Source organism: Indicator indicator, chromosome 1 (assembly GCF_027791375.1).
Source record: "Indicator indicator isolate 239-I01 chromosome 1, UM_Iind_1.1, whole genome shotgun sequence".
Taxonomy (NCBI): Eukaryota; Metazoa; Chordata; class Aves; order Piciformes; family Indicatoridae; genus Indicator; species Indicator indicator.
The window spans coordinates 94,185,407-94,206,180 of NC_072010.1; the positions used below are offsets into that span (position 1 = coordinate 94,185,407).

The 20,774-nt window shown below is 46.4% G+C and overlaps 2 protein-coding genes across 2 annotated transcripts; one reads left to right on the forward strand and one right to left on the reverse strand.

Moving 5' to 3' along the window:
- The first annotated feature begins 485 nt into the window (after positions 1-485).
- Positions 486-6,991, forward strand: LOC128970392 (cystatin-B-like). Its single transcript, XM_054385532.1, has 3 exons — positions 486-567; positions 4,612-4,713; positions 6,235-6,991. Exons 1-3 carry the CDS (start codon positions 502-504, stop codon positions 6,361-6,363), a joined length of 297 nt encoding a protein of 98 aa, XP_054241507.1. The 5' UTR covers positions 486-501; the 3' UTR covers positions 6,364-6,991.
- A 3,597-nt stretch (positions 6,992-10,588) lies between these two features.
- Positions 10,589-19,749, reverse strand: LOC128972891 (cystatin-A-like). Its single transcript, XM_054389017.1, has 3 exons — positions 19,684-19,749; positions 15,555-15,656; positions 10,589-10,773 (listed from the first exon to the last, which is right to left on the reverse strand). The coding sequence occupies exons 1-3, from the start codon at positions 19,747-19,749 to the stop codon at positions 10,645-10,647; spliced, it is 297 nt and encodes a 98-aa protein (XP_054244992.1). The 3' UTR covers positions 10,589-10,644.
- Positions 19,750-20,774: the final 1,025 nt, after the last annotated feature.

Consider the following 20,774-nt stretch of genomic DNA (forward strand, 5'->3'; position numbering starts at 1 on the left):
TAGTGCTTATCAGTATCTGAAGGGTGAGTATCAGGAGGATGGAGCCAGACTCTTCTCAGTGATGTCCAGGGTCAGGACAAGGGGCAACGGACACAAACTGGAACACAGGAGGTTCCACATAAACAGAAGGAAAAACTTCCCTTCGAGGATGACAGGGCACCGGACCAGGATGTCCAGAGAAGTTGTGGAGTCTCCGTCGGCATTCCAAACCGGTTTGGGAGTGTTCCTGTGTGACTTACTCTGGCTGATCCTGCTCTAGCCTGCAAGGGTTGAAGTAGATGATCTCCACATGCCCGTTCCAGCCGCTACCAAACCACGATTCTGTGATTCCCTGGCGCTGGGCCCAGGCCTAGCCCCAGCCCCGCCTCGCCCGGCCCCGCTCCCCGCCCGGCCCCGCTCCCCGCCCGGCCGCGCTCCCCGCCCGGCCGCAGGACCGCCCCGCCGGCAAGCGCGGCCCCGCCTGAGCACTAGTACCAGAGCGGGAAGGGAGCGGCTGCTGCCATGTTGTGTGGAGGTGCCTCGGCGGCTCGGCCCGCCACCGACGAGACACAGCATATCGCGAACGAGGTGAGGGCGCCGCGCTGTGCCGTGGGGTGAGCCCCGGGAGGAACCCGCGGGCCGGGGAAGGGCCTGGTGGGGGGCGCTGGCCGGAGTGGGGGCGAGGCGCCGGTTCTGCGGGGGCTTCTCCCGCCGGGCCTGGTGAGTAGCTGCTGGATCTCAGTGCGGGCCTGCCGGCCGTGAGGAACACGGCCATAGGTGGTAGGTTTGAGCGCGCCGCTCAGGCCCCGTCCCCCGCGCAGGACGGGGCGGCCAGGGAGCCAAGTGTATCGGGCAAGGGCTGTGCGCTGCTTGAAGGCGGAGCCGGCTTTACGCCATCGCCCCCGCACCCCCCCGGGCCAGTTGGAAAGCACGAAGACTGACAAACTGCGGAAAAGTACCGAGCAGTCACTGTGTTTCTGGAGCCGTCCCTGTTCCTGCTTGGCCCTGCGCTGTTCTGTTGAGTCCGGGCAGAGCGGGTTCACCATTTTACAAGGTGATTTTGGAGTGATCAGGGAGAGCTGGGGTGCTTCCAGCTCCCGTTCTGGCTGTGCGGCTGATGTGATACCCACCAGGGACAACGTACAGCCACCCTCCTGTACGTCGCAGTTCTAAACGGTGCTTTTCTTCGAGCTTAAGGAAGGAGCTCAGATCATCGAATGATAGAATCTTTGGAAAAGGTCTGTAAGATCATCGAGCCAACCATTATCAAACTCTACTAAGTCTGATGCTAAACCATGTCTCTTAACACCACATCTGCATCTTTGAAACACCTCTAGGGGTGAGAATTCAACCACCTGTCTGGGTAGCATATTCCAGTGGTTCAGTAAAGAATTGTACTCTCATAGCCAACCTAAACCTCCCCTGATGCAGCTTGAGGCCACTGTTACTCATTACCAGGGAAAAGAGACTGATTCCCACCTCACTCCAACCTCCTTTCAGGGAGTTGCAGAGTGAAAAGGTCTCCCCTCAGCTTCATTTTCTTCATTCTAAACATGAGTTCCCTCCAGACCCTTCAGCACTTTTCACTGCCCTTCTGTGGGCTCACTCCAGTACCTCAATGTCTGTCTTGTAGTGAGTGCCCTGAAACTGAAGCCAGTATTCAAGACGTGGCCTCACCAATGCTGAGTACAAAAGCACAATCTCTTCCCTACTTCTGCTGGTCACACTATTCCTGATACAGGCCAGGAGGATGTTGGTCTCTGTGGTCACCTGGGCACATCCTGCCTCGTGTACAGCCTGTGGTGGTTCTTGTGAAATCTAAATGTTTGTTTAGACTTCGTGAGGCAAATAAGCAAGAAAACTTCACTGCTGCTTCTGCTATTCCCTAATGCAAAATTCAGCGCTAACCACTGCCAGTTTCAAATCCTGATACTATTTACAGTAACTTAAATTATTGCCTGTGCTAATGAAATACATGCTTTTGCTCCAAAAATGCCATTGCACAACCATATTCTGTCAAAGCACACAGTCTTGTTTCAGTCATGGGAACTTAAGTTCCTTCTGCATTTTGGTTTTAGTAGCCAGGGTGTTTCAGGCTAGTGCAGAAAGATGAAGTTTGAGTTCCAGCTTCTCATGCTTTGTCACTGTCCAGATTTGTTCCCCAATCTGCAGCAGTTTCTAAACAGGTACAGAGCACCCTTCAAAGGCACAGCAGTCATTGAAATTAATGAGTAGCTTCTAGAATCTGATGGTTTTGCATTTAAAAAAACAGAGATGTGCATCTCCTAAGCACCAACCTGCGTGTGCAGTAATGAGAACGTTACTGAGAATTGCTGAGAAAGTCACAGTTCTTGTTTTGATCTGAAAAGGCCTACATGTCATGTTAAAAAACATGTTCTGGAGAACAGTCTTGTGAGGTGTGGCTGAGGGAACTTAGGTTGTTTAGCCTGGAGGAGGCTGAAGGGAGACCTGGCTTTCTACAACTCCCTGGAAGGACATCGGAGTGAGGTTGATGTTGGTCTCATCTCTCTAGGAACAAGTGAGGAGGTTTAGATTAGTTATGAGAAGAACCTTCTTCATGGAAAGGGCTCTCAAAACACTGGAACAGTCCCTAGGAAGGTTGTCAAATCCCCATCCCTGGAGGTGTTTAAAAGCTGCAGAGATGTGGTGCTGAGGGTCGTGGTTTAGCATCAGACCATTAGAGTTAGGTAATGGTTGGAATTGTTGATCTTAAAGATCTTTTTCAACCAAAGCAATTACATACTCCTGTGAGTCTGGAAAACTTTCCTCAAAGCTTCTCCAGGCTAAGCAAGATTTCTTTTTTCTTCCTCTCCTTACAGTACGAATGCTCTAGCCATCTGGCTTCATGGTGGCCCTCTGACATCTCGCTAGTTTGTTGACATCTTTCCTGTATTGGGGGCCCAAAACCGAACACAGAAGTCCAGTGTTCTTTCACAAGGGCAACAGTCACTTGCCTCTCTCTGGCTAGGCTCCTGCTGACACGGCCCAGTGGGCTGTTGCCTTTCTTACCACTGGTCACAGTGATGGCTCCTGTGTCCACCAGGACCCCAGTTCTAGCCTAAGATCATGAATTAGCAAGCTGGACTGACAGCCCAGATACTCTTTTTTCCCCGGTCAGGATCCCCATTTGTCACATGCTGTGGTGAGTCATTGCCACAGTAACTCCCTGACAAGCTTGCAGCTACATGTCTCTGAGCTGGTCACAGCCACAGAGCCCAGGCTTTAGCTTTCTGGTGGAAATAACCAGATGTGCTGAGTTGGGCTGATTTTGAGACTTAAGCAGCCAACCTTCCACAGTGCCTAGGATTGCTAAGGGAGCATGTGGCAGGACAGGGTCAGTGGGACAAGACATGTCTGCCCTCTCTGCTGCTTAGTAGCTCCAGTGATGGAAACTGAAATCACTTGACTCAAGAGAAGCAGAGGAGGGATAAGAGAATCACTGCATTTTCTGGGGCTGTGCCCTTCCTTGCATCTTAGAACGCAAAACCCACTGGGTGCACTTTGATTTCCATGTGGTAAAAAAACCCAAACATGCAGAAAAGCAGCTGAACATCATTATCTTACTTTCGATGTACTACTTGTAGCCTGGAAGAATCATAGAGGTGTGACCTCTGAGAGGAGATGTATAGTTACAGTTCTCAGGCACAGGAGGGTCACTGATCAGCTGTCTTGGAAAGGCACTAGAGTTTGGTCCTGTGCCTTCTCAGTGCTGGAGAGGTGGGAGGAAATACTCTGCTGCAGGAACTGTTTCTGTTCATACTTTACCTGGAGTGCCTGAACAGCAGCACACAGACACTTGTTTTCCCCCAGGGAAGCAGTTGGGATTCAGGCAGGAGACCAAATGTGTATTTATTCCCCTTGAATTCAGGGAGAAGGGGAAGTACACCACAGAGCTGGAGGGAGACCGTCTGAGCGCTGCTGCTGCAGTGGGAGTGAAGGGAGGCTACCTAATGATGCAGGCAGGGTGTAAGGCCTGGGTAGATCTATGACTGCAGCAAGGACTTCCAAGACTAATTCCTGCTGTCCTTGTAAACAAAGCCTGAAATCTGTTTTCCTGACCAAGAATTTGGTCATCTAGCCATGATGTTCTGTAATGACTTATGAATTTGAAAAGGGAACTTATGCTAAAGACCACCTTCTTTCTTCTTGTGAGAATGATGTAAATTAAGAACTTCTCTTTAAAAAGATCTTTAGCCTTGTGCGTGTAGATACTGAAGTGTTTCACATTTCTTGTTAGATACACAGGACAGAAAGGGAAGTGGATGCATGGATAGAGGAGATCGTTTGTCACAATAAATCTTTCAGCAGACCCCAGAGTTCTCCTGTGGAGGCTCTAGGTTGGTGTCAGGCTGTGGTGAATGAGTCACACCTCTCTCTGTCTTGGCTTTGCTGCCTGTCTGGCAGCAGGAAGATTTTTTGATCTCGCTTCAACACAGATACAATATTAATTTTAATATTTCAGTAAGTTGGAGAAGCAGGGAATTTCCCTCTGTCTGGGAATTCAGCAGCAGCAGCAGCAGTGAGCTGGAGGGTACCAAGGCACACTGATAGTGTGGGCCTTAACTGCTAAATACTTGAATCTTGTCTTAAATAGCCTGTTGTTTCCTTCAGGTGAAGCCTCAGCTGGAAGAAAAAGAAGGGAAAACATTTGATGTCTTCACTGCAGTAGAGTTTAAAACTCAGGTGGTTGCTGGAACCAACTACTTCATCAAGGTAGAGGACACTGGGCAATGGGATTTTTTAAAATATATATATATTTTTAATTAACATGTATATTATTTGGAATGGTGGGTTTGGTTTTTTTCCTTACCTGCAGATGGATGCTTATGATTTGTCCTTAATAAGAAAAAAATCTGAACATTAAAAAAGAAAACATCCCCCTTCCACATCCCAGCCCATCTCCCTGCCTGTATTAAATGGAGAGAAAAGTACTTCACAGAATTGCAGCATGGTCAGGGTTGGAAGTGACTTCTGAAGATCATCTAGTCCAACTTCCCTGCTCGAGCAGGATCACCTAGAATAAATCACACAGGAACATCTCCAGATGGGTTTGGAATACCTCCAGAGAAGGAGACTCTTTCCTGTTTTCATAATACTTCCCTGTTTTCATAATGAGTTTTACTTTCAGTTATTTTGTTGAAACTTGTGTTTGGGGATAATTACACATTTGTGACATTGAACACTAACCACATTAAGTGAAGTCCAGATGTGTAATGAGACAGTGAAGTATCAAACCTGCTCTGTCTCTGCCTTTGGTGATGCCACACACAAAATCCAAGCAACTTTAATCAAAGCCTTTAAGTGCTTGTTGGGCCAGGTAAGATTAGAGCATTGGGCATGTGCTCAATGTATTAATCACTTCTCTGAAACTCCAGTTCCCCACCTGCATCTTCCCTGTCTCAGGCACAGGGAGGATTAACAAGCATAGAATATTTAGCATCACAGAATTATTTTGATTGGAAAACACCTTTAAGATCATCAAGTCCAACCATTATCTAACTCTGTCAAGGGTGGTGCCAAACCATGTTCCTCAGTACCACATCTCTGTGTCTTTTAAGCACCTCCAGGGATGGGGATTCTGTCACCTCATGGGAAGCCTATTTCCAGTGTTCAAGAACCCTTTCAGTGCCAAAGTTTCTTCTAACAGCCAACCTCAACCTCCCCTGGTGTAATTTGAGGCCATTTGCTGTCATCCTATCACTTGTTACCAGGGAGAAGAGACCAACACCCACCTCACTTTCAGGGAGTTGGAGAGACAGATGAAGGTTCTCCCCTCAGCCTCCTTTTCTCTAGAATAAGCAACCCCGGTTTCCTCAGTTGCTTCTCACAAGACCTGTTCTCCATACCCTTCGCTTTGTTGTCCTTCTCTGGACATGCTCCAGCACCTGAATGTCTTTCTTGTAGTGAGGTGCCCAAAACTGAACCCAGTGCTCAAGATGTGGTCTCACTAGTGCGAAGTACAGGTGGACAATACCTCCCTTAGTCCTCCTAGTTGCACTGTTCCTGATACAGGCCAGGTATTTTCACTAAGTCAGGACTTTCGTTCTGGTTTAGAACAAGACTCCACCTGGAGGTGATGGAGGTTTTTACTGCCTCTGTTTTTTCCATCCTCAAATTTCACTGATCACAGAATGGTAGGGGCTGGAGGGGACCTCTGAAGATCATCTACACCATCCCTCCTTGCAGAAGGTTTGCTGCTACTCGATGAAACTCACTGTTTTTCATGCTTTGCAGGTCCATGTTGGCAATGATGACTTCATGCACCTGCGTGTGTTCAAAAGCCTTCCTCACGAGAATAAGCCTCTCAGTCTCCACAGCTACCAGAGCAGCAAGGCAAAGCATGATGAACTGTCTTATTTCTAGCCAGCTTATCTAGTGGTTTTTATAATGGTTTCTTGTGTGTGCTTCCTAGAGGCTGCACAATGTTGATTCCAACATTGCCAACAAAGGAGCAAAGAAAGTGTCTTTTTTTAAAACTTAATGCTGGAGGAAAAAAAAAATCCATTTCTTTTATGCTACTCCCTTACTGTGCAGTACCTAAACAATAGAGTTGCACAGATCTGCTTTCACCTACACTAACTCTTAACCCACATAGCTGCACTGGCTTCAGTGCATCTTAACAGGAATTCTGTGACTGGGTTCTATTTGTAGAGTTCCTTGGTCTGGGAATTGAAGGGGAAGTGACAGTCATGTATTCAGAGCAAAGAGGAAGAGGAAACCCAGAATCTTTTCTGAGCTGTCCGTGTATCTGTAGATTTAAACTGGACTGTGTATTTCATTGGAAAAGGCCTGCAGAGAGACTGGAGATGAAGCGTTCGAGGAAGAGGGGTTTTGGAGTCTAATGAAACAAACATTCCCTTGGTAACTGCGTTTAGGCTCTTGGAGCAGTAGGATGTAAAGACCGGCAGAGGGCGTAGGAGTTTAAGGTAAAACCCAGTTTGTTCATTCTCTCAGTCGTAAGGGAAAGCGCTGGAAAGGCATTTTAGATGTACAAACATTGCTGTGTTAATAAATATTTCTCATGAACTGAGATGGTGTATCTGACTGATGATGTTTCACTCTTTGTACTGGTTATTGTCGTGCTCAGAGGGTTTTTTTTTTTCCCTTCAGTGTTCTTTATATTCTGGATAACCTATTTATTTCATGTTTTGATTAGAAATGCTTTTAATCTGGTGAGAGACATGACAGGTGACAAGAAAAGCTTCAGCAACTAAAGAAACGCTAAGGAAAATGTGAGTCCTCTGTGCTCAGTGGAGCAGGGGACATAAAAAGCTGAGGTACTCAATGCTGCCTTTATCTTGGTCTTAATTAGTAGGAACTGCCTTCAGGAATTTGAGGTCCCTAAGATGAGTGGGAAAGTCTGGAGAGAGAAGGACTTCCCTCAGCAGAGCTGGCTCAGGCTAGAGGGAACATGTAAGCAAAGTGGACTAAATACCATGGCACGTGAAGGGGTGCACCTATGGATGCTTGGGGAGCTGGACAATGTCATTGCAACATTACACTCAGTACCCTTTGAATGATCCTGAGCATCAGGGGAGGTTCCTGAGGTGGGAAGAAAGAAAAGTGTCACTCCTGTGTTCCAGAAGGGGAATCCAGAGTGCTACAGACTCATCAGCCACACCTCAGTCCCTGGAAATGAGCAAAGAAGCCTGGAAGTCATTTCCAACCATGAAGCACAAGAAGGTGATTGAAAGTAATCAGCATGGATTTTACAAAGGAGAGATCCTGCATAATCAACCTGATACCCTGCTGTGATGAGATATGGGAGAGAAGATAGATGTGATCTTCTGTGATTTTAAGTAAGGCTCTTCATAGTGTCCTCCAAAACGTCTTCCTAGACAAACTAAGCACATAGCTACATGGACTGCAAACTAACTGAACTGCTGTGCAGAGTACAGCTAGAGGTCAGTCCCTAGGGGTTGTATCCTTGGGAATCAATACTGGGACAAATACTGTGTAACACCTTCAAATGACCCTAAGCTCACCTGCAGTGGGTTAGAGATGCCACAAAACCAAGAGGAGCAGCTGGTACACTGAGTAGCTGTGTTCAGAGGGTTGCCAGCAGGCTGGAGAAATGAGCAGATGGGCATTTCACAACTGTCAACAAAGGGAGCTATACACTCCTGCACCTGGGAAGGAATAACCCATACAGGCTGGGGTCTGGAAAGTAGCCCTGCAGAAAAAGACCTGGGAGCTGTCTTACTGGATGTCATGTGGCAAAGGTGCCCAGCAGTATCCAAGAGCACTGCCAGCAGATGGAGAGCCCAGTCTTCCTCACACATACACTATTCAGCACTTGATGAGGCCACATCTGGAGTGCTGTGCCCCCTTTCATAGGCACAGATGCACCAGAGTCCAGCAAAAGATCCCCAAGACAGCTAAGTGATTGGTGCAGCCAGCTTTTAAAAGTAGAGGTTGAGAAAGCTGAGCTTGTTCAGCTTTAGGAGACAAGGTAAAGGGGTAGGCAGTGAAGATCCGGGTTCTTCTCAGTAGTGCTCAGTACAGTGAAAGGGCAAGAGGCAACAGCTGTGAAATGAAAGAAATAAATTCCATGTAAATACAGAAACACCTTCTTTGCCCCCATCTGTTGCCAGGATGGTCAAATGGGAGACCAGCTTGCCCAGAGGGGTTGTGGTGGCTCTGTCAGTGGAGAGCACCAAAATTCTGCCTGCCTATGGTCCACAGCCAACTGTCTTACTGACCTTGCTTTGAGCAGACCCTTCCAACTACAGCCAGGTAGTGAGTTGTTTTTTTTTTTTGGTATACCTGTGTAGATAATCACTATGTATGCTTCCTTAGAAACTCTTGTACCCAAGCCTGGAAATTTTGTTTTATCATGTGTTATTAATTTGGGAGTTGGCTAGGGGTCGCTGCACTCTGATCTGAAGGGAAACAGCCCACTGTGAGATGCTACTTCTCCATGTCTGTGGCCACAGACTGAGGAAATGACAAGCAGCTGTGACAGGAGAGGACATGGTGACCACAGAAGCATGTTACTGGGCTTTTTTTTTTTTTTGCAGAGATGTGCTGTGTGAATGTAGCCAGCGCTACTTAGCAGGAGCATGTTCTGTCTTCTGATTATTCGGGGGCATTACATGATTTTGCTCTTATCAGCCCAAAAAGTCCTCACCCCTCCCGAACCCCCCTCCCCCCAATATGGAATAAAGGGAGAGTGTAAGTCTGGCTTATTATGGCACATCTCGTTTTGCTAAAATAAAGTGGTTTCAGAAACACAGGGTCTTGTTTTGGTGCTGACCACCCCAAAGTGTTTTCCTGATTCAAAAGCTGAACGTTACCTCCATGTGTTGCTTTGCAAAAGGATGTTAGTAGTGATAAGGTGGTAGGAAGAGAGGAAATGGTGGTATTTCATCTGGGGAAAGGCAGGCTGAGGGGAGCCCTTCTTGCTCTCTCTTGCTCAACTCCCTGAAAGGAGGCTGGGGGGGGTTGGACCCGATGATCTCTGGAGGTCCCTTCCAACCTCTAATGTGCTGTTATACTGTAAGGTCAGAGTGAGGTGTGGGGGGGGTCAGTCTCTTCTCCCTTAGTATGAAGTGATAGGAGGAGAGTAAATGGGCTCAAGTTGTACCAGGGGAGGTTTAGATTGGGTATTAGAAGAAGCTGGAGGTGTTTCAGATACAGAGATGTGCTGCTGAGGGACATGGTTTAGCACCAAACTTGGTAAATTTAAATAATAGTTGGGCTCGATGATCTTAAAGGTCTCTTCCAACCAAAGTGATTGTATGATTCTATGAAACCTATTTAGGCATTTCATGTCTTGCACCTGAGCCCCAGCTCACTGGCAGGTAATGCAAAGGCCCTTACCTGAGCAGCTGCTATCCTGGAAGCATTTTTGTTGTGGCTTGGGTTTGCTCTCTACCTTTGTCACCTACAAGCTCATTTGAAGGCTGCTGTCATTACAGGTGGGTAATGCTACCAATAAAAAAAAAAAGAAAATCAGGCAAAGAAACAACCAGGCAAAGGAAATGAGCTCCACTGTTGTCCAGTAAAGCACACTAGGTTAGCACAGTGAATCCTTGCTCCAGAGGCTGAATGCTGGGATTCATCTGTCTCAGCTGAATTAGGGGCCTGTCCTTTTGCTCCTTCAAGCAGCTCATTCCTGCCCCAAATTCAGCTCTCCTACAGTGAAGCTGCATTTATAGAAGGGGATAAAGTTTGGCTTTTCTCTTCCCTTCTGCCAGAAATTACCCATCCATCCCTCCCATCCCTCCCTCCCTCTCTACATAGAATCATCTATGCATTCATCCATCCCCTCATCCATCCATCCAGTCCCCCATCCATCTATTTCACACACCTTCTAAGAAGTGTGTGTATTTAATGCACTTAGAGCAAGCCCAGGAATTCACCACATGCTTTGTATATAGCTCATAGTGCCTAAAGTATGTTCAGGAGGCCCCAGTTTTATCTTGGATGTCCAACTGCTTTGGAAAGAGGAGCTGAAATGGGTGTGCTATGTCTAACAGCCATAGTACCCCTAAGTGGCAGAGACAGCTTTAGCCAGGTAGCAGACCTAGACATGACATGCAGCAGATGAATAAAGAGTTTTCAAAACTTGCTTTATTTTCACACATTTACTGACACAGGCAGAGCTCCCATACAAGTGAGGCACCAATTCCTCATCGTCTCTCAGAAGTAGGTCAGAGGATCATCTCTGGTTTTGCCAGTCTGAAAACCGTCAAGGTTAGGACCTTGGTTCTCATGAGAAAGGCCCTGAAACACCTTTAAGTGGACATAATCATCATCGGAAACTTGGACCTAGAAGCCAAAAGAGAAAGTGAGGATCATGGGTTCACAGTAGGTTCAAACAAAAGGATGCTCTTACATACTTGGAAGAATATCGTTGCTCAGAAGCTTAAATTTTAGGTGTTTCTCCATTTTTACTTCAACAGCAGACTTTAACCCAAGTCTGCATAGTAACTGATGTCAGAAACTGTCTACACTCATATGAAAAACTGTAGTAAACACCTTCAGACCCAAGCAAATGGAAAATGAGTAGGATTGCTTGAGTGTGGAAGCACGAGGACACACAACAGGAGAAACGTGTTGATGGTGTTCTGTTTTGGTCATCAAGGCCCCAGCACATCAGCTTACAGCTTCGTGAGACACTCGGGGTGGAAGATAAGAGACAGTGAGTAAATGACTCAGAAGTAAGGCAAGATGCATAGATAGTGTCAGCTCCTAGAAGGAATAGAAAGATCTATTCAAAACTCATCTGCAGTTACTCCAAACACATCAGTGCCTGAACAGATAGCATGACACATCTTGGTGCTTCTGCGAGTGAGTGGCCAAAATAATTTTTAAAATAAACTCAGCCACTAGAAAGTTGTAATAGAATCATTTTGGTTGGAAAAGACCGTTAAGGTCATTGACTCCAACCATTCTCTACTAAGTCTACTGCTAAACCATTTCCCTCAGCACCACATCTCTGAGTCTTTTAGACACCTCCAGGGATGGGGATTCAACCACATCCCTGGGAAGCCTGCTCCAGCGTTTAAGAACCCTTTCAGTCAAGAAGTTTCTTCTAATATCCAGCCCATAACACAAAAAGACTTGCCATGAATTTGTACATTATTTCATACACACAGAGCTAAACTCTCTGTGAAGGATAGTATAGGTTAAGGGCTGCCCTGCTGGAAAGCAGCTCCACAGAGAAACACCTTGGAGTGCTGGTGGACATCAAGTTCTCCATGGAACAACAATGTGCTCTTGTGGCCAAGAGAGCCAATGGGATCCTGGGATGCATCAAGAGAGGTGTGTCCAGCAGGGCTAGGGAAGTTCTTCTACCTCTCTACTCTGCCCTGATGAGACCACACCTGGAATACTGTGTCCAGTTTAGGGCTCCCCAGTTCAAGAAAGAGAACTGCTGGAGAGAATCCAACGGAGAGCCATGAGGACGATTAGGGGACTTGAGCATCTCCCCTATGAAGAGAGACTGAGATCCCTGGGGCTATTTAGTCTTGATAAGAGAATACTGAGAGGGGATGTGATCAATGTGTATAAATATCTGAGGGGTGGGTGTCAAGGGGAGGGGGCCAGACTCTTTTCGGTGGTTCACAGTGATAAGACAAGGAACAATGGGTTCAAACTAGAACATAGAAGATTTGACCTCAACATGAGGAGAAACTTCTTTACAGTGAGGGTGACGGAGCACTGGAACAGGCTGCCCAGGAGGGTTGTGGAGTCTCCTTCTCTGGAGAGTTTCAAAACCCATCTAGATGCATTCCTGTGCAGACTACTCCAAGCGATCCTGCTTTGGCAGGGGCATTGGACCCAATGATCTCTTGAGGTCTGTTCCAGCCTCTGATATACTGTGATATAGCATGAAAGGAAAGTTTAATGCCTTGGGCTTTAAGGGGGTTCAACACGTTTTCTGATGGCTGCAACGTGGCACTGTGTTTGTCTTGGTCTGAATTACATCTCAGCTTTAAGGCTGCTGGTAAAATGCTAGTGATGTGTAAAATTCAGATGTATGAAAGAATGACTCTTCTGACAGACCTCGTTCCAGTTAAGGCTAAAGTGAATATCAACTTCCTGTCACTGAGAAGACTGGGAAAGAAGAAGAGACAAATCACACAATCACAGAATAGCAGGGTGGAAGTGACATCGAGGACCATCTGGTCCAATCTTTCTTGGCAAAATCACGGTCTAGACACGATGGTGCAGCACCCTGTCCAGCAGTGCTATAAATGGATTTTTTCCAAGTTTGGTAACATGTCCATCTTCATTTCTGAGTAGCTGGGTCATGAGGCCTAGGATGGACAGCAGACAAGTATTTTACGTTGACTTGGTCAGCAGTAAGGTGGCATTAAGGGAAGAACTGCAACTGATCACGACTTCTGGCTTTACCGCAGCCTTCATGGAAATTGTTACTCTTCATTAGTCAGTGCCTTGTCCACAAAGCAAAAGCTCAACTCCCAGGAGCAAAGGAAGGATAAATATCCTTCACGTAAGTAAGACTGTGACTAGCCCTGGCACCCACAGAGCAGGAATAACCATTAAGGAAGGACATGGGAAAAAAAAATTGGCAGTGTCTGTCCTTCCTCACATCAACTATGTATGAGAAGTGTGGAGCAAACGTTCATAATGTCTCTCTGCAGAACTACCATCCCCCAAACTCTCCCTCCCAATTTCTTTAATAAAAGGCTTCTGACCTGTGTCAAGAGAGCATGTCCTACCAGACATATCTGTGCTCCAAGTGAATCATGACCTGTTTTTTCTCTGCAGCAGAAAGGGTATGTTGAAAATACAGAAGGAACTAGCAGTGCCCCTGCAGCACATGACACAGAACCAAAACATCGACACGCATGCTTGCATGCAGAACTGGTAAGGAGAGAATGAGATGCTTGCATTGGATGTTCTTTTAATTAAGCTAAATTCACTCTAAGTCTCCATCAGATCCTCAGACTGACCTCAAATTCATTATCATAAACATAATTGAAGGACACAAATACAGTAGGAAAGCTACTTTGCCTTGAAAGGACACCAAAGTTAAGACTAAATAAATAATTTGAGTTGACAAGGCAGTTGGTAGCCTTGTAGTGAGATGCTTCTAAGCCAGTTATCATTCACATCTGAAGTAGCACAGTGCATGTTTTTTAAGTTTTACAAAATCACAGAGTGGTGGGGGGTGGAAGGGACCTCTGAAGATCATCTAATCCATGCCCCTGCTGAAGCAGGTTCACCTAGATCAGGTTGCACAGGAACACATCCAGGTGGGTTTTGAAAGTCTCCAGAGAAGATGCCACAACCTCTCTGGGCAGTCTGCTCCAGTGCTCCAGCACTCTCACAGGAAAGAAGTTTTTCTTTATGTTTAAGTGAATCACAGAATATATCTGGTTGGAAGAGACCTCAGAGATCATCCAGTCCAACCTTTGACCGAGCACTGAGGGGTCAACAGTAAATCATGTCCCCAAGTGCCAGGTCAACACGCCGCTTGAACACCTCCAGGGATGGTGATTCCACCACTGCCCTGGGCAGACCACCGCAATGGCTGATAACCCTTTCAGTGAGGAAACATTTCCTAATATCCAGCCTAAACCTCCCCTGGTGCAGCTTGTAACCATTTCCTCTAGTCCTGTTGCTTGCCACCAAGGAGAAGAGGCTGGGCCCCTTCCTTCAGCTAGCTGTAGGGAAACCTCCTGTTTCTAGTTTGTGCCTGTTGCCCCTTGTTCTATCACTGCACACTACTGAAAAGAGCCCAGCCCAATCCTCTTGACCTCCATCATTTAGTTATTGATAAGCATTGAGAAGATACCTTCTCAGTCTGCTCTTCTCCTAGCTAATAAGCCCCAAGTCTCTCAGCCTTTCCTTATGAGAGAGATGCTCCATTCCCCTCAGCATCTTCGTGGTCCTCCGTTAGACTTTCTCCAGTAGGTCGCTGTCTCTCCTGAACTGGGGAGCCTAGAATTGGACACAAAATCCAAGTGTGGCATCACTAGGGCAGAGCAGAGTGGGAGGAGAATCTCCCTCGACCTGCTCACCACGATCTTCTTAATTTATCCCAGAATACCACTGTCCTTGTTGGCTACAAAGGCACATTGCTGACTCATGGGGACCTTGTCCACCAGCATTCACAGGTCCTTCTCCATAGAGCTGCTTTTGAGCAGGTCAACCCTCTAACATGTACTGGTGCAGGGGGCTTTTCCTCCCAAGGTGCAGAACTCTAGACTTACCCTTCCTTGTTGAACTTAAGGAAGTTCCCCTCTGTGGCAGTTTAGCCGGGTGCCTCCTGTTACTGCCACGTAAGTTATAGCTCCGGTGTCCTGAGTGCCCAACCCAATAAGGTGGACACAGGAAACGGCATATCTCTACCCATAAATCCTGCACCCTATAAATCCATCTGCAGAGTCATTCTCCTCCTCCTCTTTCTTTCCTCTCTGCTCCTGTGGGAGATGCTCCCTATCAAGTAATGGTGGGGGAGTTATCTCAAGGCCTCTTAGGCCTGTCTAGGCCTAATGCCAGGAGGAGAAGCAGGGGGGCAGTCTCAGACCTGGCCAGCCTGAGAGTAGCCTAGCAACAGGGGGGAAGAATGAGCCCTGGGGATTTTGGGTATACCCTCAGATGGGGAGAAGGGTACAGCTGGGAGGCCTTTGGGTGTTGTGTAAGGGACTCTGTATGCTTTGGGATATCTTTGCCACTATGCTTGTAGTTTTTTGTAGCTTCACCAATCGCTTTTCCATTTAAACTTTCCATCACTCTTCAATCCGTTTGTGTGAGTGTCATTCCTTTGTCCCTCTCGGGGCAAGAGAGGATCTGTCTGTCCCCAAACCAGGACACCCTCTGCCCAACTCTCCAACCTGTCCACGTCTTCATGAATGGCAGCACAGCCTGATGGGGTGTCAGCTACTCCTCCCAGTTCTGTATCATCAGCAGTGCCAAAGAGAGGGATTTTATAAGCATCTGGAGATAATGCTAAACTCTAATAGGTACATCAGATGGTTTTCTACTACATTTGCTTATCTTTTTTGCTATAAGCCACTATGCAACTCACCTATGTTGTTTAACTACAAGTACTTCCTCCTATAATATATACAAACCTTAATGAAATAGTTGATGCCAGCAACCACCTGAGTCTTATATACTATGGCTTTGAAGATACGAAATGTCCTGTTTTCCCTGCTTTCAAATTGTGGCTTCACCTGCAAAAAAGAAAGGGAAAAAATAGTTGGTGGGTCTCCCCTCAGCCTCCTTCTCTCCAGGCTAAACAACTCTAGTTCCCTCAGCCACTCCTCACAAGACCTGTTCTCCAGACCATTCACCAGCTTCATTGCCCTTCTCTGGACCAGCTCCAGCACCTCAATGTCTTTCTGATAGTAAGGGCCCCAACACTGAAGCCATTACTGAAGGTGTGGTCTCACTAGTGCTTAGTCCAGGGGAACAACTACTTCCCTGGTCCTGCTGGTCACACTAGACACTGAATGTACTTTTTCAGCACATCCTCCTACAGTTGGCTGCCATTCCCACAACATTCCTTCCTAATGTATCCAGAAAGCACCCTAGGATCATATATAGCAGCTATTTCCAGACAGAAATTATTCACTTTGTCATATTCAGGATCCTCATGATCTCTTACATTTGCAATTCTTCTGAACAGCTTCTGCAGGCTTTCTGTATCAGAGAACAAATAGCTTGTACTTTCAGCTTGGGAGCTGCTAACTCTAGCAGGAAAACTCCCAATTTCCAATTGCCTTCCATCTGTCTGGGTCTGGGGAATCCTAGGATGCTGTGAAATGGCAGCTTTGCATATATAGATATTATTCCTCTGCTCCTAAGTGGCAACTTTTGGTTATTATTCCTCTCTCAGAACAAAAGAGAAAAAAAAAGCCAGCTCATTCCAGTTTTGTGATGTCTCCTAACCTCTGACCGTAAGTCCCTCGTTTGTTATTGACTGACAGAGCCTTCAGTAAAATCAGGCAGGCAGATAGCTCCTTAATCCTCAGATGGAAAAACAGAACATTCCTAAGCTCTTACCTAACAGCTCATTAAACCCAAAACATTCCTCAGTTTTAGGCACCCGCTGTAAAACAAGGAGACTGCAAAAGCAGTATTCCTCAGCTCACTAAGATAAGGCATACATTACACTATTCCAAGCACAGGTAGCCCTTCTGTGCCCCAAGGTCTGCAGGTGCTCTTCACAACTTCACTCAAATCATACAAACTGCTCTTCTGCTTAGCAGCCCAAAAAATTCCACAGAACTGCATTATTAAAGGGTGACACGTTATCTGGCTGGACACAGAGCAGGGCTGGCCCAGTGCAAGGTTTTTCTTCACAAGAATGTTTACCTTAGCGAACTACAGCAAAGCTTCTGTGGGGGACTGTGAGCTTTGTCAAAGGAGAAAGGATCAAGGAGACCTCTTTCTTTTGCACTCAACACAAGGCAAAAAATTTACCTTGCAGAAAATAAACCCACCAAACCAGTAATTTATTTTCATTTCCCTGGAGTTACTGAGAATAGAAGAACACCAGAGTTTAGATCAGTCTCCTCCTAGGAAATCAATCAGAAAATCTGTACATCTACACTTCAGGCTCTGTGTTTCACCTCTGACACACACTGCAGTAGGTTGGGATCTTCTGCTCACCTGTAACATTAAAAACACATCTCAGTATCTGGCATGCTGCACTATCCAAGCAAACTCATTGGTCAAATTTCACAGCCCCCAGCTGGCAGGGGATGTTGCCCTTCCAGCCTTACATATGAAGAAATAAGAATTGTAACCACAAAGGTGCCATAAGTCCTTCCTCAGCGTCTCCCCTCCATAGGTAAAATTATGCTCCTTCAACTTGTGTCAGCTTAGTATGAGCAGTGATACTGTTCCTGAGGGATTCCATAGGTGTTCCAAATACAATTTACTGCTCTGCAGTAAATTACCTCCCTTCTGAAAACTTCTTATCACCAGCCCCCAACACATACTCCAGCCCTTCCCCCCATGTGTACATGCCCAACTCTGGCAATCCCAGCTAGAACTGTTCAATAATGCCCTACAAATTGCAGAAGGCTCAGAGGAGCTGGGCAAGGCTGATGTGCCTATGAAACTCAGGAAAAAATAATGGGTGTGACTGGCCACAGCTTTTGCAAAGAAGGTAGCTTTATCTCGACACAAAGTAGAACAGAAAGTGTTTCTTTGATGTAAACAGCTGTCAGGGTGAGTGGATCAACTGGTAGTCAGAATGAGAACACCTCCCTGAGTTAGCCAGATCAGGATGGGGGGACTGGACACAGGGCTCTACCCAACCCAGAGTATCAAAACCAAACAATGAGCAAAAGAATTTTTTAGAGAACAGCAGGCTTGAGCCAGCTTCAACCCACTTCCTCCTCCCTGGTGGCTGAGGATGCCCAGCACCATGGCAGTGAGCATATGATAGAGACCAGTAATGGAGCTCACGCTGGTATTGTGACTGAACTGTGTATTACAATGGCTGTGTTTTCTTAAGAGTGACTTGTATCTTGTATCACTGTGACAAATCAGAAATCTCAGGTACCATCAAAGATCTTCCCGTAAGTAAACTCAGCATTACTCAGCACAAACTACACCCTCCACATGGGGAACTATGTGGAGAATCAGCAGAATCTGCTGAGAGATCTGGACTCTGGCCTCAGCCTATTTTATAGGTATTTTCCAGTGGCCCCGTTGCCCTGCACACACAGCCCAGATCACCTTAGTCTGGTTTCATCACCACCTGGTCTCAGCCCGCAAGCTTGAAGAAGATGAGGAATGGCACTGGTGCAAACGCTGTCCTTTGGCACAGTGAAAGGGGGAGCTGGGAGCCCAGCAGACACAAGAGTGAGCAATGGTGTAGGCCAACATGTTCGGCTCCACTTCTTCCTATTTCTGTTCCCTCAAGGAAGGCATGAGTTACACCTTGTGCAGTTGCCACAAGGGGAAGAGCTCATCTTTCCCAACTGGGCGGTGGTGTGGGCAGGAATATGAGATGTGAGACATGAAAGGAGCTTTCCCATGCCATGCTGTTCCCCACCAGCTCCTCAGGAGGAAGGCACTTTACACTCATTTTAAAATCTGCTGTACTGCTGGACATTAGAGGATCTGCAGAGGTGTTGTTTACACAGCTGCTTCCAGGATGGCTGCCTATAACCAACACCATGGTGACTGGACTCATCCTGCCTTCCTTGTGTCAAGCTCACCTTGTCCGACTGGCTCATCAGCAGTCTCTGCATCACAGCTGTGACTCTAGAAAATACTTGATACCAGCAGCGAAAATGCTATTTATTCATAGCCTTGTCCTGTATCTCTACTTTTCTAGTGCATACTCCCACAGTTTGTTCTCTCCACAGCCTTCATTGAGGAATTAATGCTACTAGGTATCTTCCCCTTCAAACACACCACCTGTAATTTCCAGCAAGTGACCTCAGTGCTAGCATAGCACAGCTGGCCTTTGAACTACATGTGAATATTAACTGAAGGAAGCCAGAGCTCTCCCTGGCTATGGACAAGGACGAGACAGAGAGGTGGTTTGTCTCAGGCTTGCCAGTACACTGCCTAGGCAGAGTGTTGAGAAAAGACTGACTGGCAATCAAAGAGATTCCCATTTTCAATGCTAGCTTCTGGTCTAAACCAGGCTGGTCTCTCAGCCTTTATAGAATCATAGAATCTTTTGACTGGAAAAGTCCAACCATTATCCAACTCTACAAAGTATTGTGCTAAACCATGTCCCTCAGTAACACATCTCTACATCTTTGAAACACCTCCAGAGACAGGGATTCAGCCACCCCCCTGGACAGCCTGCTCTTTTCAGTGAAGAAGTTCCTCCTAATATTCAATCTTAACCTCCCCTGGTGCAACCAGAGGCCATTTCCCCTTATCCAATCACTTGTTACTAGAGAGAAGAGACCAACATCCACCTCGCTACAACCTCCTTTCAGGGAGTTGTAGAGAGCAAGAAGGTCTCCGACCCTATGCCTCCTTTTCCCCAGACTAAACCACATTGGTTTCCTCAGCTGCTTCTCATAAAACCTGTTCTCCAGATTCTTCACCAGCTTTGCTGCCCTTCTCTGGACCTTTCCCAGCACCTCAATGTTTTTCCTGTAGTAAGTGTGCCAAAACAAAACTCATTACTAAAGGTAAGGCCTCACCCATGCTGAGTACAGTGGGACACAAGCATCAGGACTTTGCACCACAGACTTCATCTTCATGCAAGCCACAACTCACCTGGTTAACAATATGCTGGACTTCTGGAGTAGCAGTCTTGGTCTCAGATAAGCCTCCAGGCATCATAATGGCAGCCAATATCTCTGAAATGATGACAGTTACGTAGAGGGAAGTTCAGTGCAGTCTGAGTAGAGTCACCAGGCATCTCATATATATATACAGATGTGTGTCATGCAGTCATATGACCTGTAACATAGGGATCCTACCATTACTGACCTGGAGAAGGAGAGAAATGGGGAAAATGAAAAGTGAAGCACTGATAATTTTAACACTAAATGTGAAAAGCACTTTAAAATCTTCCATGTATACAGTCTCCACATCAATTAAGAAAAGCAAACAAGAGCCTCCAGCCAACCCACATCTTAAGACAGTTGGTTTAGGCCGAAACTAGAACCTCTTGCCTCTCCACCCATGTGCAGATGACTAGTCTGTGCACTCAGGAAACAGATCAAAGTCACACCCAGTATTTCCCAAACTAGAACCTCCTGCCTCTTCACCCATGTGCAGGTGACTACTCTGTGCACTCAGGAAATGGACCAAAGTCACACCCAGTATTTCCCAACATCATTCAAGATCAGAACAAACTGGAGTAATTTTCTTAGCGAAGGTCCCGTTCAGTTTGAAATTGCATTGTCTCAATACCCTTCTAAGTGGGAAACTGAGCAGACTACAGTTTACTTTCAGTGTCAAGGTAATAGCAGAACCATAAAAGGGAAAAAAATTTAAACCCTATGTTTGGGTAACAACTGCAAACAAAAGTTATGTCTGCTCCTTTCCCGTCAATCCTAGAGCTGAATTCAGGCAATGGCAACAACACCTGTTGTACCACTTACATTTTTTATGGAAACTCTAGTGTCAATTTCCTGGAAGGCACAATCCCTGTCCCCACAGTAGTTGTGCATGCACAATAGCTGCTCTCATGTCAAGGTACTTATATATCACACACTGCTGGAATATGTAACATGCAGAATATATAGCCAGAAGTATTTATTCTGCAGTTACCAGCATAGGCATAGCCAATATTCATGGCCATATATGAAGTTACAAAGCTCAAAGCACGTGAAGCCTACCGAGGGAAAAGAATCAAGAAT

Excerpts from the sequence above, each read along its gene's own strand:
- LOC128972891 (XM_054389017.1), bottom strand. The coding sequence starts at position 19,749 with ATGATGCCTGGAGGCTTATCTGAGACCAAGACTGCTACTCCAGAAGTC. Across the intron at positions 15,657-19,683 it reads TCCAGCATATTGTTAACCAG|GTGAAGCCACAATTTGAAAG; the intron begins GTGAGTTGTGGC and ends TCTTTTTTGCAG. Across the intron at positions 10,774-15,554 it reads GCATCAACTATTTCATTAAG|GTCCAAGTTTCCGATGATGA; the intron begins GTTTGTATATAT and ends TTTGGCTTCTAG.
- LOC128970392 (XM_054385532.1), top strand. The coding sequence starts at position 502 with ATGTTGTGTGGAGGTGCCTCGGCGGCTCGGCCCGCCACCGACGAGACA. Across the intron at positions 568-4,611 it reads CACAGCATATCGCGAACGAG|GTGAAGCCTCAGCTGGAAGA; the intron begins GTGAGGGCGCCG and ends TGTTTCCTTCAG. Across the intron at positions 4,714-6,234 it reads GAACCAACTACTTCATCAAG|GTCCATGTTGGCAATGATGA; the intron begins GTAGAGGACACT and ends CATGCTTTGCAG.